The sequence below is a fragment of the Pongo abelii genome, chromosome 1 (genome assembly GCF_028885655.2).
Source record: "Pongo abelii isolate AG06213 chromosome 1, NHGRI_mPonAbe1-v2.0_pri, whole genome shotgun sequence".
In the NCBI taxonomy this organism is placed as follows: domain Eukaryota; kingdom Metazoa; phylum Chordata; class Mammalia; order Primates; family Hominidae; genus Pongo; species Pongo abelii.
The window spans coordinates 25,332,623-25,358,248 of record NC_071985.2 but is presented as its reverse complement, the minus strand read 5'-3'; the positions used below and the strand labels follow the sequence as shown (position 1 = coordinate 25,358,248).

The following is a 25,626-nucleotide window of genomic DNA, read 5'->3' as shown; positions in this document are numbered from 1 at the left end:
TGCATGCCACCATGTCCAGCTAACTTTTGTATTTTTTGTAGAGACGAGGTTTCACCATGTTGGCCAGGCTTATTTTTTTGTACTTTTTATAGAGACAAGGTTTTGCCATGTTGCCCAGGCTGGTCTCAAACTCCCGGACTCAAGTGATCTGCATGCCTCAGCCTCCCAAAGTGCTGGGATTAGAGGCGTGAGTCACCATGTCCAGCTATCACTGAGTTTTTCAAAGGAGGTACCATAACGACTAAAAAAGAAAAAATCAAAGTGGACCCACTAAATGTTTGGCTTACCTGTGGATCTGGGTAGTCTTCCATACTTGAATCATCATCAGAATGGCTTTCAGTGTACCTCAGTAAAAGGAGGGAAAAATGTTTTAAAGACTTTCTCTCCCATATCCTAAAAAAATGACTACCCAAAACAAGTAAATATATTCAGGCAAAAGATTATGGTGGTTAAGAGTCCAAACTCTGGAATCAGAGAAACTAGGATTCAAAATCCAACTTAACCAGTTATTACTTAACCTCTCTAAGTGTCAGCTTCCTTATCTATAAAACGGAGATTTAATAAGTAATGTCTATCTCCCAGGGTTATTAAAGGATTAAATAAACACTTGCAAAGTCCTTATGCATTTACAATATATAATAAATGCAAAATAAATTATAGTTATATTTATCCTAGCAATAAATAACAGTGAGATACAAATTCCCTCAGGCCCAAGGGTCCCATTTAGGGATATCAGATTCAGGTAGAGGAAATATTTCAGCAACCTATAGTTAAGTACTCTGAGTAACAAATTCACAAAATCAACATGACCAAACCATGTAACCAAATACAACTTCTCCAAGACTGTTCATGAGGGATGAAGGAGCAAATAAATTTCCTGTATCAAAAAAGAGGTATAAATCCTAATAAACTACAAGCTGAGAATGCAGTCTTAATTCATTACAACTGAAAGTTGTTATCTAATAGCTTCAAGTAACTTCAGGACTCTGCTAGTATTTAATACTTCTTTGGAAATTATTTAAATAGGCCCGGCGCGGTGGCTCACGCCTGTAATCCCAGCACTTTGGGAGGCCGAGGCAGGTGGATTACCTGAGGTCAGGAGTTAGAGACTAGCCTGGCCAACATGGTGAAACCCCGTCTCTACTAAAAATACAAAAGTTAGCCAGGCATGGTGAAAACACACCTGTAATCCCAGCTACTCGGGAGGCTGAGGCAGGAGAATTACTTGAGCCCGGGAGATGGAGGTTGCAGTGAGCCAAGATCGTGCCACTACGCTCCAGCCTGGCCCACAGTACGAGACTGTCTAAAAAACAAAAAAAAATTATTTAAATAAGAAAAAAAAAAAAAGTCCTTTTCTTATTTAAATAATTTTTTGTTAAGGTAGAAAGCTTTATATGAATGCAATGAAATGCTGTTATAATTAAGATATTAAGATACAAATTCTAGCCTGGGCAACTACGGGAGACTCTGTCTCTACAAAAAAATTAAAAAATTAGCTGGGCATGCTGGCGCACACCTGTAATCCCAGCTACTTGTGAGGCTGAGGTGGGAGGATCGCTTGGGCCTGGGACATCAAGACTGCGGTAAGCCATGATTGTGCCAGTGCACTGAAGCCTGGGTGACAGAGCAAGACGCTGTCTCAAAAAAAAAAAAAAAAAAAAAACAAGCAAATTCTGTATTCATTAAAATTAATCAGCATTACTTGGGAGCAATTCTAATCAATGTAAATAAGGTATATCATTCAACTATTTGAAAAAAAAAAAGTTTTGCCTTACAACTCATGCCCTAAAAAAAGAAAAAAAAAATTCCAAGTGGATTAAACATAAAGAAAGAAGAAAAAAGTGTAAGGAATTATTTTACACACTCTTGTGAAAGAGGTCTTTCTAAGCATATCAGCATAAACCAAAAGGAAAAAGACTGATAGATTTAACTACATAAAAATACAAAGCTTCTCTAATCAAAAGACGGTGCAAACAAAAATTAAAAAAGAAGTGGCAACATGGGGAAAGCAGTTGTAATGCATATAAAAAGAGGTATTATTTTATGCAAAACACTCCAACAACTAATAAGGAAAATGCAAATACCTCTCAAATGAAATAGAAAAAACCCCATAAGCAAGCAATTTGCAAAACAAATATGAAATAACAAAAAAACTAACCTCAATAATTATAAAATCACAAATAAAAATATGATCAAGGCCGGAGGCGGTGGCTCAAGCCTGTAATCCCAGCACTTTGGGAGGCCAAGGTGGGCGGATCACCTGAGGTCAGGAGTTCGAGACCAGCCTGGCCAACATGGTGAAACCCTGTCTCTATAAACATACAAAAATTGGCCAGCAGTGGTGGTGGGTGCCTGTAATCCCAACTACTCGGGAGGCTGAGGCAGGAGAATTGCTTGAACCTGGGAGGCAGAGGATGGAGTGACCGAGATCACACCACTGGACTCCAGCCTGGGTGACAGAGTGAGATTCTGTCTCAAAAAAAGAAAAAAAAATATGATCAATATTTTGCCTATAAAAACAGCAAAGATTAAATTATAGTATAACTAAGATTGCAGGGATGCAGAGAAATGTGCCCTTTATACAAAGTTGTTGGTAGTATAAACTGAGGCAACCTTTTTAGGAAGGTAAGTCCAAATGCACTAGAAATCTGAAAAATACAAATCTTTGACCCCAGAAATTCCACCTCAAAAATTCAACATAAAAAAGTGATGTGTACAAAGATATATGCAGTAAAGCAGTAAAGAGTTATTTATTATGCAATAGCATAACACAAATAAATATCCATGAATATGGAACTGGTTAAGAAAATTATGATAAATCTAAATGAAAAAGGCTGAGCTACAAACAGTAAAATGGGGCTATCACCCCAAATCCTATAGACATTAAAAGGATAACAAGAGAATATTGCAGAAGCATTATGCCAACAAATTCCACACCTGAGAGAAAATGAACAAATGATTAAAAAATACAATTTATCACAATTGACATAAGGAGAGATGTAAGGAAGAGCTGTATATCTAGCAAAATTAAAATTTATCAAAATCCTTCAGAAAAAGAAGACTCTGGGGGTAGTTGACTCTAGGCCTAGAAAAACTGTGGGCGAACACTAACAAATATTCAAAAAAGAATTTCCATAATGTGTTTTCATAAAATAGAGAACAAAAGAACACTTTCCCACTAATATCATGAGGCCAGTGTAACCCTAACACCAAAACATGACAGACATTCCAAAAATGAACAAAAGAAAATTCAGACCAATATGACATACAGATGCAAACATCTGTAGAAAAAGATTAGTAAATCAAATCCAATTAATACCCTTTTTTTTCAAAAATTAGCCGGGCATGGTGGCATGTGCCTGTAATCTCAGCTACTCAGGAGGCTGAGGCAGGAGAATGGCTTAAACCCGGGAGGCGGTGGTTGCAGTGAGCCGAGATCATGCTATTGCACTCCAGCCTGGGCGACAAGAGTGAGACTCCATCTCAGAAAAACAACATCAAACAAATACTCTTTACAAATACTCTTTTTCTTTTTCCTTTTTTTTCTTAGGGACAAGGTCTCACTCTCTTACCCAGGCTGGAATGCAGTGGCATAATTATAGCTCATTGTAACCTTTGACTCTGGGGCTCAAGCAATCCTCCTACCTCAGCTTCCAAAGAAGCTGGGATAGAACCATGCACCACTATGCCTGGCTAATTTTTAAATTTTCTGTAGAGACAGCATCTCGCTATGTTGCCCAGGCTGCCAACAATACATTAAAAAGATAACATATCAGGACCAAGCAGAGTTTATCCCCGGAATGCAAGATTGGCTTAATACTGGGAACCAATGTAATTCATCAAATTAATAGACTAAAGGGGAAAGGCCATAATGAGAAATTTCAACAGATGCAGAAAAGCATTTGACAAATGCAATACCTATTCATGACAAAAATTCTCAGCAATCTAGGAATATTAGGAAACTTCCTCAATCTGACAAAGGACATCTACAAAAAAACCTAAAGCTAATGTCATATTTACAGTGAAACACTACTGAAAATTAAACACTGACCATACCAAACATTAGCAATTTGTGGAAAGAGTAGAATTCTCATAAACTGCTAATGTAAAAGTAAAATGGTACAAACACATTGGAAAATAGTTTGGAAATTTCTTAAATATGCATCTATCACACGACCCAGCTATTCTAATCTTAGATATTTAACAAGGGAAATGAAAATACTATCCACACAAAGACCTGGCTTTAGGCAACCATTGATTTGCTTTCTGTCACTATATGTTACATTGCATTTTGTAGAATTTTATGAACATAAATGTTCATAGCAGCTTAATTTGTAATAGCCAGAAACTGGAAACAAACCAACTGCCCAACAAGAGATAAACAGATAGGTCAGGCAAGGTGGTTCACACCTCTAATCCCAGCATTCTGGGAGTCTGAGGCAAGAGGATTGCTTGAGCCCAGGGGTACAAGACCAGCCTGACAACATAGTGAGATCCCCATTTCTACAAAAAATTAGAAAATTAACTGGGCATGGTAGCATGCACCTGTATGGGAGAATCGCCTGAGCCCAGGAGGTAGAGGCTGCAGTGAGTTGTGATATGCCACTCCACTACATTCCAGCCTGAGCACAAAGTGAGACCCTGTCTCAAAAAAAACAAACAAAAAAACAGATAAATAGATAAAATAATTGCAGCATGTCCATACATACTCATCAATAAAAAGCAATGAACTATTGATACACACAACATTGATAAATCTCAAAATCATGCTAAGTGAAAGAATGAAAGAATCCAGACTTTAAAAGTATGATTCCAAATAAAATTCTACAAAATGCAATGTAACATACAGTGACAGAAAGCAAATCAATGGTTGCCTAAAGCTGGGTGCTGTGGCTCGCACCTATAATCCCAACACTTTGGGAGGATGAGGTGGGCAGACTGCTTGAGCCCAGGAGTTCGAGACCAACCTGGGCAACATGGCAAAACCCCGTTTCTACAAAAAATTAGCTAGGTGTGGTAGCATGTGCCTGCAGCTACTTGGGAGGCTGAAGTAGAAGAATCAAGTAACCTGGGAAGTCAAGGCTGCAATGAGCTGTGATCGCACTCCAGCATGCACTCCAGCCTGGGTGACAGAGTAAAACCCTGTCTCAAAAAAGAGAAAAAGAAAAAAGTTTGCCTAGAAACAAGGGTGGAGGGAGAAATGAATTGCAAAGCGGAACAAGAAGACTTCTGATATTTATGGAAAGGTTCAGTATCTTGCTTATGGTGATAGTTCAATGAGCATATATATATGTCAAAACTTAACAAATTGTACACTTTAAAAATGAAGAGGTTGGCCGGGCGCAATGGCTCACGCCTGTAATCCCAGCACTTTGGGAGACCAAGATGTGTGGATCACTAGAAGTCAGGAGTTCGAGACCAGCCTGGCCAACATGGTGAAAGCCCGTCTCTACCAAAAATATAAAAAATTAGCCGGGTGTGGTGGCACATGACTGTAATCCCAGCTACTTCGGAGGCTGAGGCAAGAGAATCGCTTGAACCTGGGAGGCAGAGGTTGCAGTGAGCTGAGATGGTGCCACTGCACTCCAGCCTGGGCGACAGAGTGAGACTTAATCTCAAAAAAAAAAAAAAAAAAAAAAAGTAGAGCTTACTGATGTCAATTATACCTCAATAAAGCTATTTTTTAAACTCTCAATACTATTTCTTAAACAAAATTAATCAGCACCTTTTTATATATCTGATGTTGTATTAGGGCAGAAAAAGAAGGTAATGAGACAGTACTGTTGGTAATGCAAACAAGTAAGCAAATAATTTCAATGCCATATGATATGATACAGATTATAACAAATATCTGTAACTAGAAGCTAAGGAAACATTTAAAAAGGGGTCTTAGGCCTAATAAAGGCAGTAACATTTCAACTGATTCTTGAGGGCTCTATGGGAGTTTGTGAAAGGGAAATGACACTCTAACTCAACAAAACCACCCATACAAAGGCACAGCCAAAGAGAATTTGATCTCTTTGGGGAATAAAGAACATTCAATATGGCTGAAGAGGTTAGGTAAATATTACGCAGGGCTTTGTTGGCAATGAAGAGCCATTGAAAATTTTACAAGCAGGAATGTAACGTGATAAGGTTCATGGTTTAAAAAAACCCTGCATTTTGTATACTTACTCATTATCCTCTTCACCTTGTCTTGCTCTTTTTGCCAAATGTTCATCTTCTAATTCTGTTAAATTCTTAAGTTCCTTCTCACTACTAATTATGCTAAATACTGAAACAAAAAGAAAAACGCTATGAGCTAAAACAATTGTTTGTATAACTTTATTGATAATTTAGCTCTAACAATAAAAGACTCACCTTTTTCTACCTGAATCCTAAAAGCATTTCTTTTTCTTCGACCATAGTCTATACTGAAAAAAGAAAACAAGAAGTTTAGCATAGTAGTCTCCACCAATATTTTCCCATTAAGTTCAACCTAAATGGATCAAATAAATTTGCATGAATATTTCATTATGTTACAGTATAGACACTTGCCATAAACCTATTTTCAAATTTCTAAGTTTATATATTTACTATTGTGACCTTTCTCCATTTTTTCCCCTTTTTTAAACTAACCTTTTTTGCTTCAAATATTTTTATTTTAAAATTTCAAACTTACTAAAAATATGAAAGAAATAATGTAATCAACACTCATATATTCTTTACTTATAGTATTCTCAAACTGCCACTTTTACTTTACTTCTGTCTGCATATAGAGATTTCTTTTGGAGGGGTAGAGCAGAACCATTTGAAAATAAGTTCTAGGCCAGGCACAGTGGCTCATGCCTGTAATCCCAGCACTTTGGGAGGCCGAGGTGGGAGAATCACTTGAGCCTAGGAGTTTGAGACCATCCCTGCCAACATAGGGAAACCCTATCCCTACAAAATATTAAAAATTAGCCAGGCATGGTAGTACGTGGCTGTAGTCCCAGCTACTTGGGAGGCTGAGGTGGGAGGACAGCTTGAGTCTGGGAGGTGAAGACTGCAGTGAGCCGTGATTGCGCCAATGCACTCAGCTTGGCCAACAGAACAAGATCTCATCTCAAAAAAATAAATAAATTAAAAAACTAAGAAGAAACTAAGTTACAGACCCTTCATCTCAAAAATTCTCAGCATGTATCTCTGTAAAAAAGAATAACTGCAGCCAGGTGTGGTGGCTCACTACTGTAATTCCAGAACTTTGGGAGGCTGAGGTGGGAGGATCATGAGGTCAGGAGATCGAGACCAGCCTGGCTAACACGGTGAAACCTCGTCTCTTCTAAAAATACAAAAAAAAATAATTAGCCAGGCGTGGTGGCGGGCGCCTGTAGTCCCAGCTACTGGGGAGCCTGAGACAAGAGAATGGTGTGAACCCAGGAGGCAGAGCTTGCAGTGAGCTGAGATCGCGCCACTGCACTCCAGCCTGGGTGACAGAGTGAGACTCCGTCTCAAAACAACAACAACAACAACAACAACAACAAATCAGCTGGGTGTGGTGGTGCACACTTGTGCACTCCCAGTCACTTGGGAGGCTGAGGCAGGAGAACCCCATGAACCCAGGAGGCGGAGGTTGCAGTGAGCTGAGATCGCGCCACTGCACTACAGCCTGGGGACAGAGCAAGACTCCGTCTCAAAAAAAAAAAAAAAAAAAAAAAGGATATCTGCATAGCTACAATACAATTAGCACAAATAAGAAATTTAATAGTGATAAATTATCTAATATGCAGTCCATATTAAAATTTCTCAAATTATTCCCAAAAAATGGTCTTTACAGTTGTTTTTCTTTCTTTCTTGTTTTTTTTTTTTTTGAGACGAAGTCTCGCTCTGTCGCCCAGGCTGGAGTGCAGTGGCGCGATCTCGGCTCACTTCAGACTCCGCCTCCCGGGTTCACGCCATTCTCCTGCCTCAGCCTCCCGAGTAGCTGGGACTACAGGCGCCTGCCACCACGCCCGGCTATTGTTTTGTATTTTTAGTAGAGACGGGGTATAGTTGTTTTTCTTTGACCCAGAGTCTAGTCAAGGTTCATGCATTTACTTGGTTGTTGTGTCTCTTTGGACTCTTTTAACTTGTAATAATCTCTTCACCTTTGTACATGTAACACCGACATTTTTAGCAAGACCATCTGCTAAAAATATGGGTGAAAGTTTGATGAGTACAGGATATTTGTATAATCTGAAAATATATTCTTATAAATTATTTATTAATTTCAAATTAATTTACAGTGGATTGATCAAAACTAACATTACCGAATAACACCCCACACAGATATTCTGTGCCTTTTGAAGTCAAATTGCTTCTTTGGTTTTCCTTCCAAAAACATATAACCTGATTCCAACCATGTGGAAACAGCAGAAAAACCCAAATTGAGGGATATTCTATATAGTAACTACCTGTAATCTTCAAAAACGTAAAGATCATGAAAAACAAAAAAAGGTTGAGGAACTGTTGCAGATTAAAGGAAACTAAAAAGCAAAACAAGCATAATTTAGGGGCTGGATTTCAGTTCTGGAAAAAAAATTCCCATAAAATAATAGCTATAAAGAACATTATTGAGACAGGCAAACTCTGAATATGAATGGTGGATTCGATAATATTACTGAATCAAGATTACATTTTCTGGTTTTAATAAATAAACTGTGGTTATATAATAAAAGCCTTTGTCCTTAGGGAATAGATAGTATGCATGGATAAAGGGACATTCTAGGTAGAGTATATGGGTGTTCTTTGTACTATTCTTTCCATTTTCCTGTTTATAAAAATTTGTGCCAGTGCAGTGGCTCACACTTGTAATCCCAGTACTTTGGGAGGCCAAGATGGGCGGATCATTTGCGGTCAGGAGTTCGAAACTAGCCTGGCCAACATGGTAAAACCCCATCTCTACTAAAACTACAAAAATTAGCCAGGCAAGATGGTGGTTGCCTGTAATCCCAGCTACTTGGGAGGCTGAGGCAGGAGTATCACTTGAGCCCAGGAGGTGGAGGTTGCAGTGGGCAGACATCACACCACCACACTCCAGCCTGGGTGACTGAGTGAGACTCCATCTCAAAAAAAAAAAAAAATTCTTTATGTTTTTGAGACAGGGTCTCACTCAGTCAGGCTGAAGTGTAGTTGTGCAATCAGAACTTGCCACAACCTCAACCTCCTGGTCTCCTGCAATCCTCCTACCCCAGCCTCCGAGTAGGTACGACAACAGACACGTGCCAGCATACCTAGTTAATTTTTCAATTTCTTTTGTAGAGATAGGGGTCTAACTATGTTGTCTAAGCTGGTCTGGGTCAGTTTTTCTTAAATGTGAAATTACATCAAAACACAAAGTTTTAGATGAGGCAAATATTGTGCTAAATCATGACCATTTAAAAAGGCAACTTGGGGCCTGGCACGGTGGCTCATGCCTGGAATCCTAGCACTTTGGGAGGCTGAGGCGAGAGGATCACTTGAGCTTAGAAGTTCAAGACCAGCCTGGGCAACATGGCAAAACCCCATCTCTACAAAAAATACAAAAAATCAGCGGGGCGTGGTGGCATGTGCCTTAGTCTCAGCCACCTGGGGGCTGAGGCAGGAGGATGAGCCCAGGGGGCTGAAGCTGCAGTGAGCTGAGACTGCGCCACTGCACTCCAACCTGGATGACAGAGCGAGACTGTCTCCAAAAAATAAATAAATAAATAAATAATTAAATAATTAAAAATTAAACAAAGAGAGAAAGAAAGACGTAAAAGCGATTCTTAGCTCATGGGCCACACAAAACAAGGTGGCAGGCAGGAACTGGTTTGAGGGCCATAGTTTGCCAACACCTGGATAAGAGAAGATGGCAAATGGATGTAGGCAGAATGTTTAAAAGCTGATACAGGCCAGGTGTAGTGGCTAATGCCTAACATGTGTAGTGGCTCATGCCTAACACTTTGGGAGGCCAAGGCGGGAGGATCACTTGAGGTCAGGAGTTCAAGACCAGCCTGGCCAACATGGCGAAACCCCATCTCTACTAAAAATACAAAAATTAGCTGGGTGTGGTGGCGTGCACCTGTAGTCCTGGCTACTTGGGAGGCTGAGGCAGGAGAGTCACTTGAACCCTGGAGGCGGAGGTTGCAGTGAGCCGAGATAGTGCCGCTGCACTCCACCCTGGGCAACAGAGTAAGACTCCATCTCAAAAAAAAAAAAAAAATCAAAAACTGAAACAGTAGTCTAGACAAGAAATAATGAGGCTCTGGATTAGGCTAGTATAGTAATGGTAGGGAAAGGAGAGAACAGGCATCATGAAATATTTAAGAGACCACAGCAAGGCTTCTTGGAGACTTATTATAGACATGGCAGGGGGATTCAAGGCTAGGTAGAAGGAAGTGGACAACATATAGATTAACCTGGGTGACTGGCTGAGTAACAGTCATACCACCAACTAAGAAAAAAGGTTACCAACAAAACACAACTCATAGATTTCAATGGAGTGAGTGGTGGGGATAGAAACAATCTTAGTTTAGTCTTTATTTTTATTTTTTAAGAGACAGGGTCTTGCTCTGTCACCCACGCTTCAGTGCAGCGGTACAATCGTAGCTCACTGCAGCCTTGAATTCCTGGCCTCAAGTGATCCTCCTGCCTCAACTTCCTGAGTAGCTAGGACCAACTACAGGTGCATGCCACGCTAATTTTTTATTTTTATTTTTGTAGAGACAGAATCTTGCTATGTTGCCCAGGCTGGTCTCAAACTCCTAGCCTCAAGCGATCCTCCTGTGTCAGCCTCTCTAAGTGCTGAAATTACAGGTGTGAGCCACTGTGCCCTGGCCTTAGACCACTCATTAAATAAATTCTGATAAGGAGAAGGAAAAATACTACTGAGTGATAGCCAAAGTGAGGTATACTATTGTTTTAAAAAGCTTTCTGTCTTAGTTTCTCTTCTTTTCTTCCTTCCTAATACAGATTTTGGTACTGGTAAGTATAGTGCTACTGTGACAAATACCTTAAAATGTAGAAATGGTTTCAGAACTAGGTAGTAGAGGCCAGAGAGTTTTGAGGTGCATGTTAGAAGAAACCTAGATGGCTCTGAAGTGACTGCTGTTAGAAATATGGACACTGCAGGGCGTGGTGGCTAACGCCTGTAATCCTAGCATGTTGGGAGGCTGAAGTGGGCAGATTGCCTGAGCTCAGGAGTTCAAGACCAGCTGGGCAACACGGTGAAACCCTGTCACTACTAAAATACAAAAAATTAGCCAGGCATGGTGGCGTGCACCCGTAGTCCCAGCCACTCGGGAGGCTGAGGCAGGAGAATCGCTTGAACCCGGGAGGCAGAGGTTGCAGTGAGCTGAGATTGTGCCACTGCACTCCAGCCTGGGTGACAGAGTGAGACTCCATCTCCAAAAAAAAAAAAAAGGACACTGAAGGCAATTCTGGTAAGAGCTCAGAAAGACAAGAGAAGAGCTGTACAGGAAGGTTCTATAGTTATACACACAGAGAGAGAGAGTGCTATTAGAAATATGCATGTTAAAGATGCTTCTGGTGAGGTCTCAGACAGAAGTGAGAAGCAGGATATTGGAAATTGGAAGAAAGGCAGTCCATGTTATGAACTGGCAGAGGACTTGTGTTTTTACTGTTTTAAAAGTAGAACTTGTAAGTGATGAATCTAGATATTTCACTCATATTTCCAAGCAAAGTGTTGAAGTGTAGCCTGATTTCTCCTTGCTGCTTACAGTAAAATTTTACAGTATAGAGAGAGATAAAGCAGGAATTATTCAACAAAAAGGAAACCAGAACCTGAAGATTGGAAAATTCTCAGTTTATTCATATTGTAAAAAATGAAAAAGCATAATCTAAAAAGAACATCAAGGGTGTGGGGGGACAACAATTTGCTAAAGCGATTACCAGCATATGACTTATGGATCCAGTCAGCCATCTCAGCAGAAGCCAGGAATAGAGATGCGGTTAAAGCAACAGAAACACTGCCAGCTTGGACTGAAGGGACCGAGATGGGGACAAAATTAAGGAAGGCTTTGGACTTCCAGGATTCTATAGGACAGGGCCAATAAAACCATCCAGCTGTGAACACAAGTTATCCTTCAAGAAAAGGGAAGAATGACCCTTAAGGAGGCTCAAAAGAAGGCAGGGCTGCCACTGCCAACACAGGCCCAGAGGGCACAGGTCCGGCAGGTGGAGCTGTCTCCTCCTAGGTAACAGGGCAGGATCACCACCCTACTGAGCCCACAGGGCAGGGCATCAAGCCAAAGAAGATTATTCTAAAGCCTGAAAATCTAATGACATTTGCCCTGTTTGGTTTTAGACTTGCTTGGGACCCATAACCCTTTCTTTTTTCCAATTGCTCTCTTTTAGAATAGGAATGAATGTCTAACCTACACCTATGCCTGTCCCACCATTGTACAATTGTGCATCACTAAACAATGGAGACACATTCTGAGAAGTGTATCATTAGGCATTTTCATTGTGTGAAAACAAAAATAAGTAAGAGTGTACTTACACAAACCTAGATGGGCTAGCCTATTACACACCTAGACTACATGGTATAGCCTACTGTGCCTACAAACCTATACAGCATATTATTGTACTAAATACTATAGGCAACTGTAACACAATAGTATTGTGTATTTAAACATATCTAAACACAGAAAAGGTACAGTACAAATATGATGTAATAATCTTATGGGATCACCATCATACATGAGGTCCGTCATTGACTGAAACACTGTTATATAGCACATGCCTGTATTTTGGAAGCAGATAACTTGTCTGGTTTCACAGGTTAATAGATGAAGAGGAATTTTGCCCCAGGATAAATCATACCTTGAATCTCAGCCATTACCAATTAATTTAGATAACATTATTTTTATTTATTTTATTTTTAGAGACAGGGTCTTGCTCTGTTACCCAGCTGGAGTGCACTGGTGCAATCATAGCTCACTGCAACCTTGAATTCCTGGGCTCAAGCGATCCTCCCACCTCAGCCTCTCGAGTAGCAAGGACTACAGGTTCAGGCCACCATGCCCAGCTAATTATTTCTATTTTCATTTTGTAGAGATGGGGTCTTACTATGTTCCCCAAGCTGGTCTTGAACTCTATGGCCTTAAGCCATTGGCCCCTCAAAATGCTGGGATTATAGGTGTCAGTCCTTGCATCTGGCCTGATTTAGATGATATTTAGATGAGAGTTTGGACTTAAGAGTTGATGCGAAAATGAGTTAAGATTTTTGGGGCTTGTGGAATGGAATGAATGTATCTGCACATGAGAAGGACATGAATTTTGGGAGCCACAGGACAGAGTCCAATAAGCTGAATTGTGTTTCCCTTATATTCTTATGTTGATGTCCTAACCCCCAGTACCTCAGAATATGACTGCATTTGGAGATAGAGGCTTTAGAAATAAATAAGGTATGCTTGGCCAGGTGCAGTGGCTCCCACCTATAACCCCAGCACTTCAGGAGGCTGAGGTAGGCGGATCACCTGAGGTCAGGAGTTCAAGACCAGCCTGGCCAACATGGTGAAACACTATCTCTATTAAAAATACAAAAATTAGTTGGGTGTGGTTAGCACACGCCTGTAATCCCAGCTACTCAGGAGGCTGAGGCAGGAGAATCACTTAAACCCAGGAGGCGGAGCTCGCAGTGAGCCGAGATCGCGCCACTGCACTCCAGCCTGGGCGACAGAGCAAGACTCTGTCTCAGAAAAAAAAAAAAAAAAAGACTCAGGAAGCTGGCTGGGCATGGTGGTTCATGCGTGTCATCCTAGCACTTAGGGAGGCGAAGGTGGAAGGATGACTTGAGGTCAGGTGTTCAAGACCAACCTGGGCAAATACAGAAGGCCCTGTCTCCACAAAAAATAAAAATAAAAATTGTATTTAAAAAAAAAAAAAAAAGAGGCTGGGTGCTGTGGCTCATGCCTATAATCCCAGCAATTTGGGAGGCCAAGGTGGGCGGATCACCTGAGGTCAGGAGTTTGAGACCAGCCTGGCCAACATGATAAAACCCTGTCTCTACTAAAAATACAAAATTACCCGGGTACGGTGGCACATGCCTGTAATCCCAGCTACTTGGGAGGCCGAGGCAGGAGAATTGCTTGAACCTGAGAAGCAGGGGTTGCGGTGAGCCGAGTTCATGCCATTGCACTCCAGCCTGGGCAACAAGAGTGAAATTCTGTCTCAAAAAGAAAGGAGTCAGGAAACTCAGGGAGATCATACCTGCTGGTGATGGTTTTAATTTTCTTTCTTTCTTTTTTGGGACAGGATCTTATTCTGTCACTGAGGTTAGAGTGCAGTGGCGTGACCACAGCTCACTACAGCCTTGACCTCCTGGGCTCAAGTGATCCTCCCACCTCAGCCTCCCAAGTAGGTGGGACCACAGGTGCATGCCACCAAGCCTGGCAAATTTTTGTATATTTTTTGTACAGATGGGGTTTCACCATGTTGCCCAGGCTGGTCTCAAACTCCTGGGCTTAAGCCATCCTCCCACCTCAGCCTCCCAAAGTGTTGAGATTACAGGCATGAGCCATTATGCCTGGCCTGGTTTTAATTTTCTAATGAAGCAGGAAGGGAAGTGATATAATAACATCTCTATCTCTTGACCAGACTGTGAGGTACTAAAAGATAAGCAGCGACCCATTTCCCACAGTACAAAAGACATCTTACTCCACATAATAGGTATTTGATAAATGTTTGCATAACCGAATTGAGTTCCAAGATTATGGATTGGTGAACTAATGCCAGCAGCTATTGATATCAACTGGAAATTTAAGCAGGATATAAACTTTTAAAATGGTAAAGGAGACATAAAAATCCAAGGATCTGGAAACTATATTTATTTACCTGTACATTCTTTGTAAATCAGACGCTAAGACTCCAATGTCCACATATTTGCCACATTTGTTACTGGTAAGGTACTAAAACAGAAAATATAACAAATACAAAACACTCAATATTTCAAACTCAGTGATTTTAATCAACAGATTGAGCTATCTGAACACATTATACTTTAAGATAAACTCTTCATTAATAAAGTGTACCAGAAACATAAATAAAAGTAACCAAATAATTGTCAAGTATGAAATCAGAAAATTTAATTAACATTATTAATCACTATAATACAATACTAATAATTATTAGAATAGTTATAAGGCAGTAAGTAGGGCTTACTTACTGATATCCTAGGTTTCCAAACACCCCAGAACACTGCAATAAACTCATAAGGGTAGGAGGGGATATTTTAAACTTCAAGGAACACAGTGATATTTGACATCTGTCAGATCTGCAGAACTACTAGCTTGAGGCAATTTAGTTTCAATATTAAATCACCTTTTGGCAGGGCATGGTGGCTTATACCTGTAATCCCAACACTCTGGGAGCCCAGGAGTTTGAGACCACCCTGGGCAACAAAGTTTGACCTCATCTCTACAAAAAAATTAAAAAGTTGGTTGGGTGTGGTGGCTTGTGCTTATACTCCCAGCATTTTGGGAGGCCAAGGTGGGAGATCGCTTAAGCCCAGACTTAGGGGTTGCAGTGAGCTATGATCGAGCCATTGCACTCCAGCCTGGATAAGAGAACGAGACCTTGTCTCAAAAATAAATAAATAAATAAGCCTGGGCGTGGTGGCTCACACCTGTAATCCCAGCACTTTGAGAGGCCAAGGCCGGAGGATTGCTTGAGTCCAGGTGTTCGAGACCAGCCTGGGCAAGATGGTAAGATCTCATCTCTACAAAAAATTTTAAAATTAGCCAGACATGGTGGTGCATACCTGTGGTCCCAGCTACATGGGAGGCTGAGGTGGGAGAATCACTTGACCCCACGAGTTTGAGATGGCAGTGAGTAGTGTTCACACCACTGCACTCCAGCCTGGGTGACAGAGCTAGACCCAGTCTCAAAAATAAAAAATTAAAATTAAATTAAATATATAGATAAGTGAAAATTTATTTAAAATATTGTGTAAGACTATCTTCATGCTATGTGTGTAAGGTGTACATGAAACATAAATAAACTTCATGTTTAACTTGGGTCCCATTCCCAAATATCTCATTATGTATATGCAAACATTCCAAAACCTGAAAAAAAATCAATCTGAAACATTTTTTGGTCTTAAGCATTTAGAATAAGGGATATTCAATTTGTACTTTTATAATGAACCAAAGTGAAAGCTATAGAGGAAAACTGATTATGTCAAACGCTGAAAAGAGTCAAGTGTGAGGACAGAGAAGAGGCCACTAGATCCAGTAATTAGGAGTCACTGCTCAGAAACCTGAATAAAGTGAAGGAACAAGTTGTGGGACATGGGAACATCCAGAGGAAGAGTAATTCAGAGTGACTGAACAACGAGAACAAAGGTCCTGTGCTTGGCATGTTTGAGAAGGTCTGTGTGGTTGGGACAGGAGAGGAAAAGTAAACTAGGACAACAGAGGCCAGGATATGCAGGGCTTTTTACACTGGGTTTTACTCTAGATGTCTGTGACTCCACTAAAAGGTTTTGAGCAGGGCTATGGCAAGCTCTGATTTTTCCCTTTTTTTTTTTTTAAATTATACTTTAAGTTCTGGGATACATGTGCAGAACATGCAGGTTTGTTACATAGGTATACAGGTGCCATGGTGGTTTCCTGCACCCATCAACCCGTCATCTACATTAGGTATTTCTCCTAATGCTATCCCTCCCCTAGCCCAATTTTTCCCTTTAAAAGGATGTCTTGGCCATGCTTGTAATCCCAGCACTTTGGGAGGCTGAGGCGGGCAGATCACCTGAGGTCAGGAGTTCGAGACTAGCCTGGCCAACATGGTAAAACCCCATCTCTACTAAAAATACAAAAATTAGCCAGGTGTGATGGCATGCACTTGTAATCCCACCTACTTGGGAGGCTGAGGCAGGAGAATCGCTTGAACCCAGGAGGCAGAGGTTGCAGTGAGCGAAAAAAAAAAAAAAAAAATTAGATGTCTCTGGCTGCTCTGTGGGGAATAGGCTTTAGGTAAAAGCAGAATCAGAGAGATCAGTTAGGAGGCTATTGCAATAGTATAAGGTAGAGATGATGGTTTGGACTAAGATGTTTATAGGGAAAGACAGTAAGAAGTACTTGGAATATATTTTGAAAGTAAAGCCAATCAGGCTGTTGAGAGATGGTATACAGGAAATGAAAGAAAGACTCAGAATGATCCTTAAGGTTTTTGGCCTTAACAACTGGATGAATGGTAGTATCATTTACCGAAATACAGAACACTAAGAAAGGGCAGGTTTGAAGGAAGAAAAAATCACAAGTTCCACTTGGCCATTTTAATTTGGAGATATGCTGATTAGGCAGCTGGATATATCAATCTGTACTTCAAGATAAAATCTGGACTGGAGATATAAATTTAGCAGTCATAAATATATAGAGGCCACTGCAACAGCTTGCACCGGTAATCCCAGCACTTTGGGAGGCTGAGGCCCGATCGCTTGAGCCCAGGAGTCAGAGACCAGCCAGAATAACATAGTGGAACCCCGTCTCTACAAATAATAATAATAATAAATTAGCCAGGTGTGGTGGTGCACACCTGTAGTCCCAGCTACTGGGGAGGCTGAGGAGGGAGGATCACTTGAGCCAGGGAGGCCGAGGGTACAGTGAGCTATGATTGTGCCCATAAACAGCCACTGCACTCCAGCCTGGGCAACAGAGCGAGACTATGTCTCAGAAAAATAAAAATAAAATGAAATAAATATATAGATAATAGAATATGTAGATACTATTCAAAGGTTATTAGACTAAATGAGATCACATAGGAAGTATGGATAGATAAGAAAGGTGTATGAGGAAAGAGGAGGAAGGGGAGGTAAGAGAACAGTGGCTCAGAGCACTTCCAACATTTACAAGTTAGCAGGAAAAGATGGGTCCGTAAAGGAGATTGTTTAGGGGCTGGTGAAGTGAAAGAAAAACAAGGAGAATGTGTAGCTCACAAATTCCTAAGTGAAGAAAATTCTCTCCTGCCTTTTAACTCAGACTGCTTGCTTACATTCTAAGGTATTTGCCACACACTGCTTTTTACTGGTGGTCATGAAAATGAGAAAACCGTAGGCAAAGTGCCTGTTACTGTTGCCAGACCCACGTTACCTCGTTTTAGTGTGTAAGTTCCTTGAGAACGGAAATTAACGTATTATTTATGCCACCCCTTCTCAAGGACCTCTTACAATGCGAGCGTTTGAAGACCATTCCTGTACTAACTTCACAAGCCAAAGAGGTTAAAATTCAAAGGCTAACTCCACTCTACTGAATGATCTGCACTGAAGACGACCAGATAACCTGGGCAGCCCCACCAAGCTGCACCCTCCCACCGTCCCCGGCTTCTCCCTGCGACTCCGCACCAACGTGGGTAGGGAAGGCCCCGGCACCACCAGCTAAGGAGGAATAGACGCACGCCCAGACCCAGACTAGGGAAAGAAGACTAGTTGAGTTCCACCTGGATGCCACCCGACAAAAGGGGAGTGGAACCCTGGGGCAGCGATCGGGGCCCTTGGCGAGGCCGAGCGGTGCAGAATACACACCTGGATCACTCGCTGCTTGAGTTTATTATCCACGAACCCTGCAGGTCTGGGCTTCATCGCGTCGGTCTTCCAAGCCACAGCTCGGACAGCCAGCTCCAAGTCAACCGGGGTCCTCGTAGGGGTTGCCCGCCGCGATCGCCGGGCCAATTGCACCTGATATGCGCCTCTCCTGGGGCCTAGCCCGCGCCGTTTCCGTCAGAATAAAAGTAATGCGAATGAGGAGGAAAAAATTCCGAGGAGAGGGAGAAGACTTGGAAACCTCAAAGAGTTTCTACGGGCCTTATTTTGCAGGCCTGCCCAGTGGGCCCTGGAAGATTAGGACCCCTTTGAAAGCGCTCAACTTTATTGGTTCCCGGCCGGGCGAACCAGGCGGGAGGAAGTTCCTGCCCCGGCGCGGTGTGCGGAGACGCTGTCGACGGCGTCCGCTGGAAAACTTGGTTTGCTTTCCTCAGGCGTTCCAGCCACACTTCATTCTGATACAAAGCTAGTCTTCGCAAAACCAGCGACGGTAGATACTTGGAGTGATAAAATCAGGGTAAAAACACATCACCAGCCGCTGCTTGCTTTCCCACGTAGTTACCTTACCTTTTAGAGGCCCGACAAAAGGGCTAGGTGAAAAAGAAAAGGAAGGACGGATTTATCCAGATAACTAAGTCATTTGTTACTTTTAGAACTCGTTTGACTTACGCTGTTATCATCGGCAGGTAATTTGTTGAATATATCCAGTGCAAGACTCCTTGGCCCAGAATTTTATCAAACGTTTGTATTTGCCCCAAGAAGTTTATCCTGCACTTAGGGAGACACAAAGGGACAGTTACCAAGCATTAAAAAAAAAAAAAAAAATGCTGGCTTTAGTTTCTGTCTTCTTGTTTATTTCAACCGTGTTTTGAGTATTCTTATTTCAGGTCCTACTTGGCTTATGACAAGGTTAAGTGCAGTATATTAAGGGGCAGAGGGGAGGAGAAAATGGAATTAAGAGAAGGGTGTGAGGCCGGGCACGGTGGCTCACACCTGTAATCCCAGCACTTTGGGAGGCCGAGGCAGGCAGATCACTTGAGGTCAGGAAGATCACTTGAGGTCAGGAGTTCACGATCAGCCTGGCCAACATGGTGAAACCTTGTCTTTACTAAAAATATAAAAATTAGCACTGAATTAAGTATTAGAATTCCCACTCAAAATATTGATCCCTTTGGTTGCAATTTCATTTCCTACTTCTTCACTATATGTAGTTTTATTTTTATTTTAATTTTTTTAGTTGTAAAATATAAGAACATTTACCATCTTAAACATTATAAATTGTGCAGTTAAGTGATATTAATACATTCATAATATGCAGCCGTCACTGCCGTTTAGCTCCAGAACTCTTTTCATTTTGTAAAACTGAAACTCTATACTAATTAAAAAATAACTCCCCATTCTTCCCTCCCCCCAGCCCCTGGCAACTACCATTCTACTTACTGTCTTTATGATTTTGACTACACTAACTTCCTCATATAAGTGGAATCTTCCAGTATTTGACTTTTGTGACTGGCTTGTTTCTTAGCTTAATGCCCTCATATAGCATGTGTTAGAATTTCCTTCTTCTTTTTTTTCTTTTTTTTTTTTCTGAGACAGAATCTTGCTCTGTCGCCCAGGCTGGAGTGCAGTGGCGCAATCTTGGCTCACTGCAACCTTCGCCTCCTGGGTTCAAGAGATTCTACCACCTCAGCCTCCCGAGTAGTTGGGACTACAGGTGTGCGCCACCACGCCGGGCTAATTTTTTGTATTTTTAGTAGAAATGGCGTTTTGCCATGTTGGCTAGGCTGATCTCCAACTCCTGACGTCAGGTGATCCACCTGCCTTGGCCTCCCAAAGTGCTGGGATTACAGGTATGAGCCACCGCACCTGGCCTTTCCTTCACTTTTAAGGCTGAATAAAATTTGGCTCTTTTGTTGCCATTCTGCCTTTTGCCATGAGATGACACAGCAAGAAGGCCCTCACCAAATAATAACTCCTTGATATTGGACTTTCCAGCCTTCTTGCATTCATTCAACAAGTGTTTATTGAGTGCCTACTAGTTTCAATCTCTGCTCTGCACTTCAGGCTTGTGGGGAAAAGTGGAAGAATTATAACTGTAACTTTTTATAACATTTAAAAAATTAGATTAGGTATTTATGTACTTGATTACATTAAATGTTAGCAAAGATTCCCAACAGCATATAGTACAAATGTAGTCAATGCTTAGTAATTTTTAAAATGAAATGTAATTCTGTGCATGCCAAATGTCCAACATAGAATGAAAACACACTGAGGCCAGTCATGGTGGCTCATGCCTATACTCCCAGCGCTTTGGGAGGCAGAGGCAGGTGGATCACCTGAGGTCAGGAGTTCAAGACCAGCCTGACCAATGTGGTGAAACCCTGCCTCTACTAAAAATACAAAATTATCCGGGCGTGGTGGCGCATGCCTGTAATCCTAGCTACTTGGGAGGCTGAGGCAGGAGAATCACTTGAATCTGGGAGGCAGAGGTTGCAGTGAGCTGAGATTGCACCATTGCACTCTAGCCTGGGCAACAAGAGCAAAACTCTGTCTCAAAAAAACAAACAACCACATTGAAAGGCCTAGTAGTATCACGACAGGTACTAGGCAACATAGTTTATTAGTCTATAATTTGTCATAGAATACTGTCCTACACTTAAGGTTGACTTCATGGGTGTGTGACCTGTGCAGTCACACAGGGCCCTGTGCTCAGAAGGGCCCCACAGGTGGTTTAATGCTCTACTATTGCCATCTTGAAATACTTTCTGAATAAGCTGTCCCTTATTTTCATTTTGCACTGGGTCTTACAAATTATGTAACCAGCCCTTCCTATGTAAACTTGAAGTACTCCAGAATGCTGCCTTCTTCTTCTTCTTCTTTTTTTTTTTTTGGTGGAGAGTCTCACTCTGTTGCCAGGCTAGAGTGCAGTGGTACAATCTTGGCTCACTGTAACCTCCGCCTCCCGGGTTCAAGCGATTCTTCTGCCTCAGCCTCAGCCTCCCAAGTAGCTGGGACTCCAGGTGCACGCCACCATGCCCAGCTAATTTTTGTATTTTTAGTAGAGACGGGGTTTCACCATATTGGCCAGGCCGGTCTTGAACTCCTGACCTCGTGATTCACCTGCCTTGGCCTCTCAAAGTGCTGGGATTACAGGCATGAGCCACTATACCCAGCCACCTCCTTCTTAAAGGCAGGGAATGTGTTGTTCATCTCATTACTGCTTCAGGTACAGAAGACAATAATTGAAAGTGAATTAATACTAGATGATAATATGCTTGAACATTTCCCGTTGGAATTATTTCATCAATTATTGCCCTGAAGACCATTTTACATTGATTGCAATGTTTGGATTTACAGTATCATGCATCAAAACCAAAAAGATTACTAACAGTAACCTAAGTGCATATACACTTTAAGCACTTCCTTTTTTAATTGAAACGTCCTCCATTCTTTGGTGGTGTAACCCCACCTAGTGGTGGTGGCATATTTTATCTTTTGTCTTTCACACTTTCATTCTCCTAAACGTCATACAGTATTTCACTAGCAAACAGCTTCTGGTCTAATTGTGCTTCATAACTAGGGTGATTTATGTCCAGATTTGCTCAGGACAGTCCTGATTTTTGATTCAGCAAAATTATTGCTAGTATCCCCTTTGTGGAAATACATGAAGACCAAATACATAAGAAGAGGCGAAGACTATTTGTTCAGAGTTTGCTATAACAAGGGAGTCAGCCACCATCACTTGTGTTTTGGCAGAGCCTCAAAGACAGGCAGAGGAGTGGGAAAACTTTATGCTGGGGAAAAGGGGAAGGTATGCCCTAACTGAAGACTTCAGGTATGCCCTAACTGAAGACTGTTGTCATAGGGAAGCTATAGGTGGGCTAACTAGAACTAGCAGAGCATCCTATGTGTTTGGTTGGGATGCACAGTTGGTTTTCTTTTTGGTCCTATGTTGACAGCAGTTCCAAAAATTAGAAAAGCTATCATTTATTAATAAAGTTCTTGCCATCTAGGGCCATTTGTTACGGGGGTTGTTGCTGGGTTCCTGGATTGTTTGCTAGTGATAGTGATCTAACTTCCTACATGTCTGACTTGTAGATGATATATTGGTTTTCTGGTCTGGTTGCTGCAGATTGTGAGTGAGAGTTCTATTTTTGCATATGGTCTGGCCATTTTTCATTCACATGTTCAGTGTCTTCCTTTTATCTCTCAAAAAGGTTCTAGTTTGGACAATGTATGACCACTGTATGTATAGTAGGAACGTGGAGAAAAAGATGAAGTTTGCATGTCAGAGGATCCTTACTGAGATGCAAAAATGAGGCTGCCTGCTTGCCGGGAGCTGGAGACTGAGTTCTGTTCTGTTATGTTCCTTTCTTTTCTTTTTCAAGACAGGGTTATATGGTTTGGCTATGTCGCCACTCAAATCTCATCTTGAATGGTAGCTTCCATAATTCTTACAAATTGTGGGAAGGACCCAGTGGCAGATAAATTAATCATCGGGGCAGTTTCCCCCATACTGTTCTTGTAGTAGTGAATAAGTCTCATGAGATCTGATGATTTTATAAGGTGTTTCCTCTTTCGATTGGCTCTAATTGTGTCTTGTCTGCCACCATGTAAGACGTGCCTTTACTCTTCCACCATGATTGTGAGACCTCCCCAGCCATGAGGAACTATAAGTCCATTAAGCCTGTTTTTCTTTATAAATTACCCGGTCTTGGGTATGTCTTTATCAGCAGTGTGAAAATGGACTAATACAGAGCATCCCACTCTGTCGCCCAGGCTAGAGTGCAGTGGCATGATTTCAGCTCACTGCAACCTCTGCTTCCCTGGTTTTTTTGTTTTTGTTTTTGTTTTTTTGAGACGTAGTCTTGCTCTGTCGCCCAGGCTGGAGTGCAGTGGCACGATCTCAGCTCACTGCATCCTCCAACTCCCAAGTTCAAGCAATTCTCTGCTTCAGCCTCTCGAGTAGCTGGGATTGCAGGTGCTCACCATCACACCCAGCTAATTTTTTTGTATTTTTAATAGAGATGGGGTTTAATCATCTTGGCCAGGCTGGTCTTGAACTCCTTACCTCGTGATCCACCCGCCTAGGCCTCCTAAAGTGCTGGGATTACAGGCGTGAGCCACTGCTTCCAGCCACTTCCCTGGTTTAAGCGATTCTCCCACCCCACCCCAGTCCTGAGTAGCTGGGACTACAGGTACATGCCACCACACCCAGCTTACTTTTGTATTTTTTGGTAGAGACAGTGTTTCATCACATTGGCCAGGCTGCTCTCAAACTCCTGACCTCAAGTGATCCACTCGCTTCAGCCTCCCAAACTGCTGGGATTACAGGCGTGGGCCACTGCGCCCAGCCTTGAGTTTTTTGAGATTAAAAAAAATCTTTGATTTATTTTATTTGGTAATGGCTAACAATTCCATTTTCTAATCAGGTTTATCATTCTTTGAGGTGATTGCCTCATTTGTGTTCCTAATCCTGAATAGAATGAAAATAATATTTTGAGCTTGGCATTTTATACATTCATTCTACAAATATTTATTGTCTCCTGTGTACCAGTTACTATGCCAAAGTCAAAAAAAACAGTGATGACCACAACAGATGTGGCCTTGGAACTTATATTCTAGAGTGTCCCTTTAGAGAGGGACAGGAAATAAACTGGTAAATCAATAAATATTTATTTAGAAAACGAGAAGTAGAAGGATTTCATAGCCCACGGTATAGAATCTTTTTATTTATTTATTTATTTATTTAGAGACAGAGTTTCGCTCTTGTTGTCCAAGCTGGAGTGCAATAGAGTGATCTTGGCTTACTGCAACCTCCACCTCCCGAGTTCAAGCAATTCTCCTGCCTCAGCCTCTCAAGTAGCTGGGATTACAGGCGTGCACCACTATGCCCAGCTAAGTTTTTGTATTTTTAGTAGAAACGGGGTTTTACCATGTTAGCCAGGCTGGTCTTGAACTCCAGACCTCAGGTGATCCGCCTGCTTCGGCCTTCCAAAGTGCCGGTATTACAGGGGTGAGCCACTGTGCCCTACCTATTTTTTTTATTATTTTTTGAGACGGAGTCTCACTCTGTCACCCAGGCTGGAGTGCAGTGGCATGAGCTTGGCTCACTGCAATCTCCACCTCCTGGGTTTCAAGCTATTCAAGCGATTCTCCTGCCTCAGCCTCCCAAGTAGCTGGAATTACAGGCACGCACCACCATGCCTGGCTAATTTTTTTGTGTTTTTAGTAGACATGGGGTTTCGTTATGTTGGCCAGGCTGATCTCAAACTCCTGACCTCAAGTGATCCACCCACCTCCACCTCCCAAATTGCTGGGATTACAGGCTGAGCCATTGCTCCTGGCCTGAATCTCTCATATAGAAAGTTTTTAGTAAATAATCGTTAAGTAAATGAATGAAAATTGTGAAGTAAGTAATCAGAGTACTGTGATAGAAAATAACAAGGCCAGGTGCAGTGGCTCACGCCTGTAATCCCAGCACTTTGGGAGGCCGAGGCGGGCGGATCACCTGAGGTTGGGAGTTTGAGACCAGCCTGACCAACATGGAGAAACCCTGTCTCTACTAAAAATACAAAAGTAGCCAGGGATGGTGGCGCATGCCTGTAATCCCAGCTACTCGGGAGTTTGAGGCAGGAGAATCACTTGAACCCGGGAGGCGGAGGTTGCAGTGAGCCCAGATTGTGCCACTGCACTCCATCCTGGGCAACAAGAGCAAAACTCTGTCTCAAAAAAAGGGAAGAAAATAACAAAGAAATCCTTTTGTAGTTCCTAAGTGTGAAGAATGGGTGTTCATGCAGAAGGGTGAGATGTGCTACCCTCAAACCTTGTTCTGTGCACATTACCCGTCTGACATGGAAAAAAAAGAAGAAAATAAAAAAGGGAGACTACCTCAGTCCCTGGTCAAGGGAGGTCTTTCTGAGAATGTGACAGGTAAGGACTTTAAGTATAGCAGGAGCCAATTGTACAAGGAGAGTGGGAAGAGTTTCAGGTAGAGAGAGAATCATGTGTGCCAAGACCTTAAGCAGAAAAGAAGTTGACCTGTTCTAGGAATGGAAACAAAGAAAAATAAGCTTCTTTGTTGTTTCAACCACCATTATTTCAGCTTT

The 25,626-nt window shown here is 41.8% G+C and overlaps 1 protein-coding gene and 1 non-coding gene across 3 annotated transcripts in view; one reads left to right on the top strand and one right to left on the bottom strand.

Moving 5' to 3' along the window:
- NVL (nuclear VCP like) overlaps positions 1-18,879 on the bottom strand; it is a 107,321-nt gene extending 88,442 nt beyond the window's left edge. The window contains exons 1-5 of one of the 2 annotated variants that reach the window (XM_024231690.3): positions 18,500-18,879; positions 14,815-14,888; positions 6,361-6,413; positions 6,175-6,274; positions 288-345 (exon numbers count right to left, since the gene is read on the bottom strand). In XM_024231690.3, coding sequence (XP_024087458.2) covers positions 288-345; positions 6,175-6,274; positions 6,361-6,413; positions 14,815-14,888; positions 18,500-18,556 — 342 coding nt within the window. In that variant the 5' untranslated portion in view covers positions 18,557-18,879. The remainder of the gene's footprint in view (positions 1-287; positions 346-6,174; positions 6,275-6,360; positions 6,414-14,814; positions 14,889-18,499) is intronic. The other variant, XM_054519792.2, reaches the window with a different exon arrangement.
- A 6,394-nt stretch (positions 18,880-25,273) lies between these two features.
- Positions 25,274-25,372, top strand: LOC112131502 (small nucleolar RNA U13). The gene has a single exon (XR_002913561.1). It is a non-coding gene; the product is annotated as a small nucleolar RNA U13 (small nucleolar RNA).
- Positions 25,373-25,626: the final 254 nt, after the last annotated feature.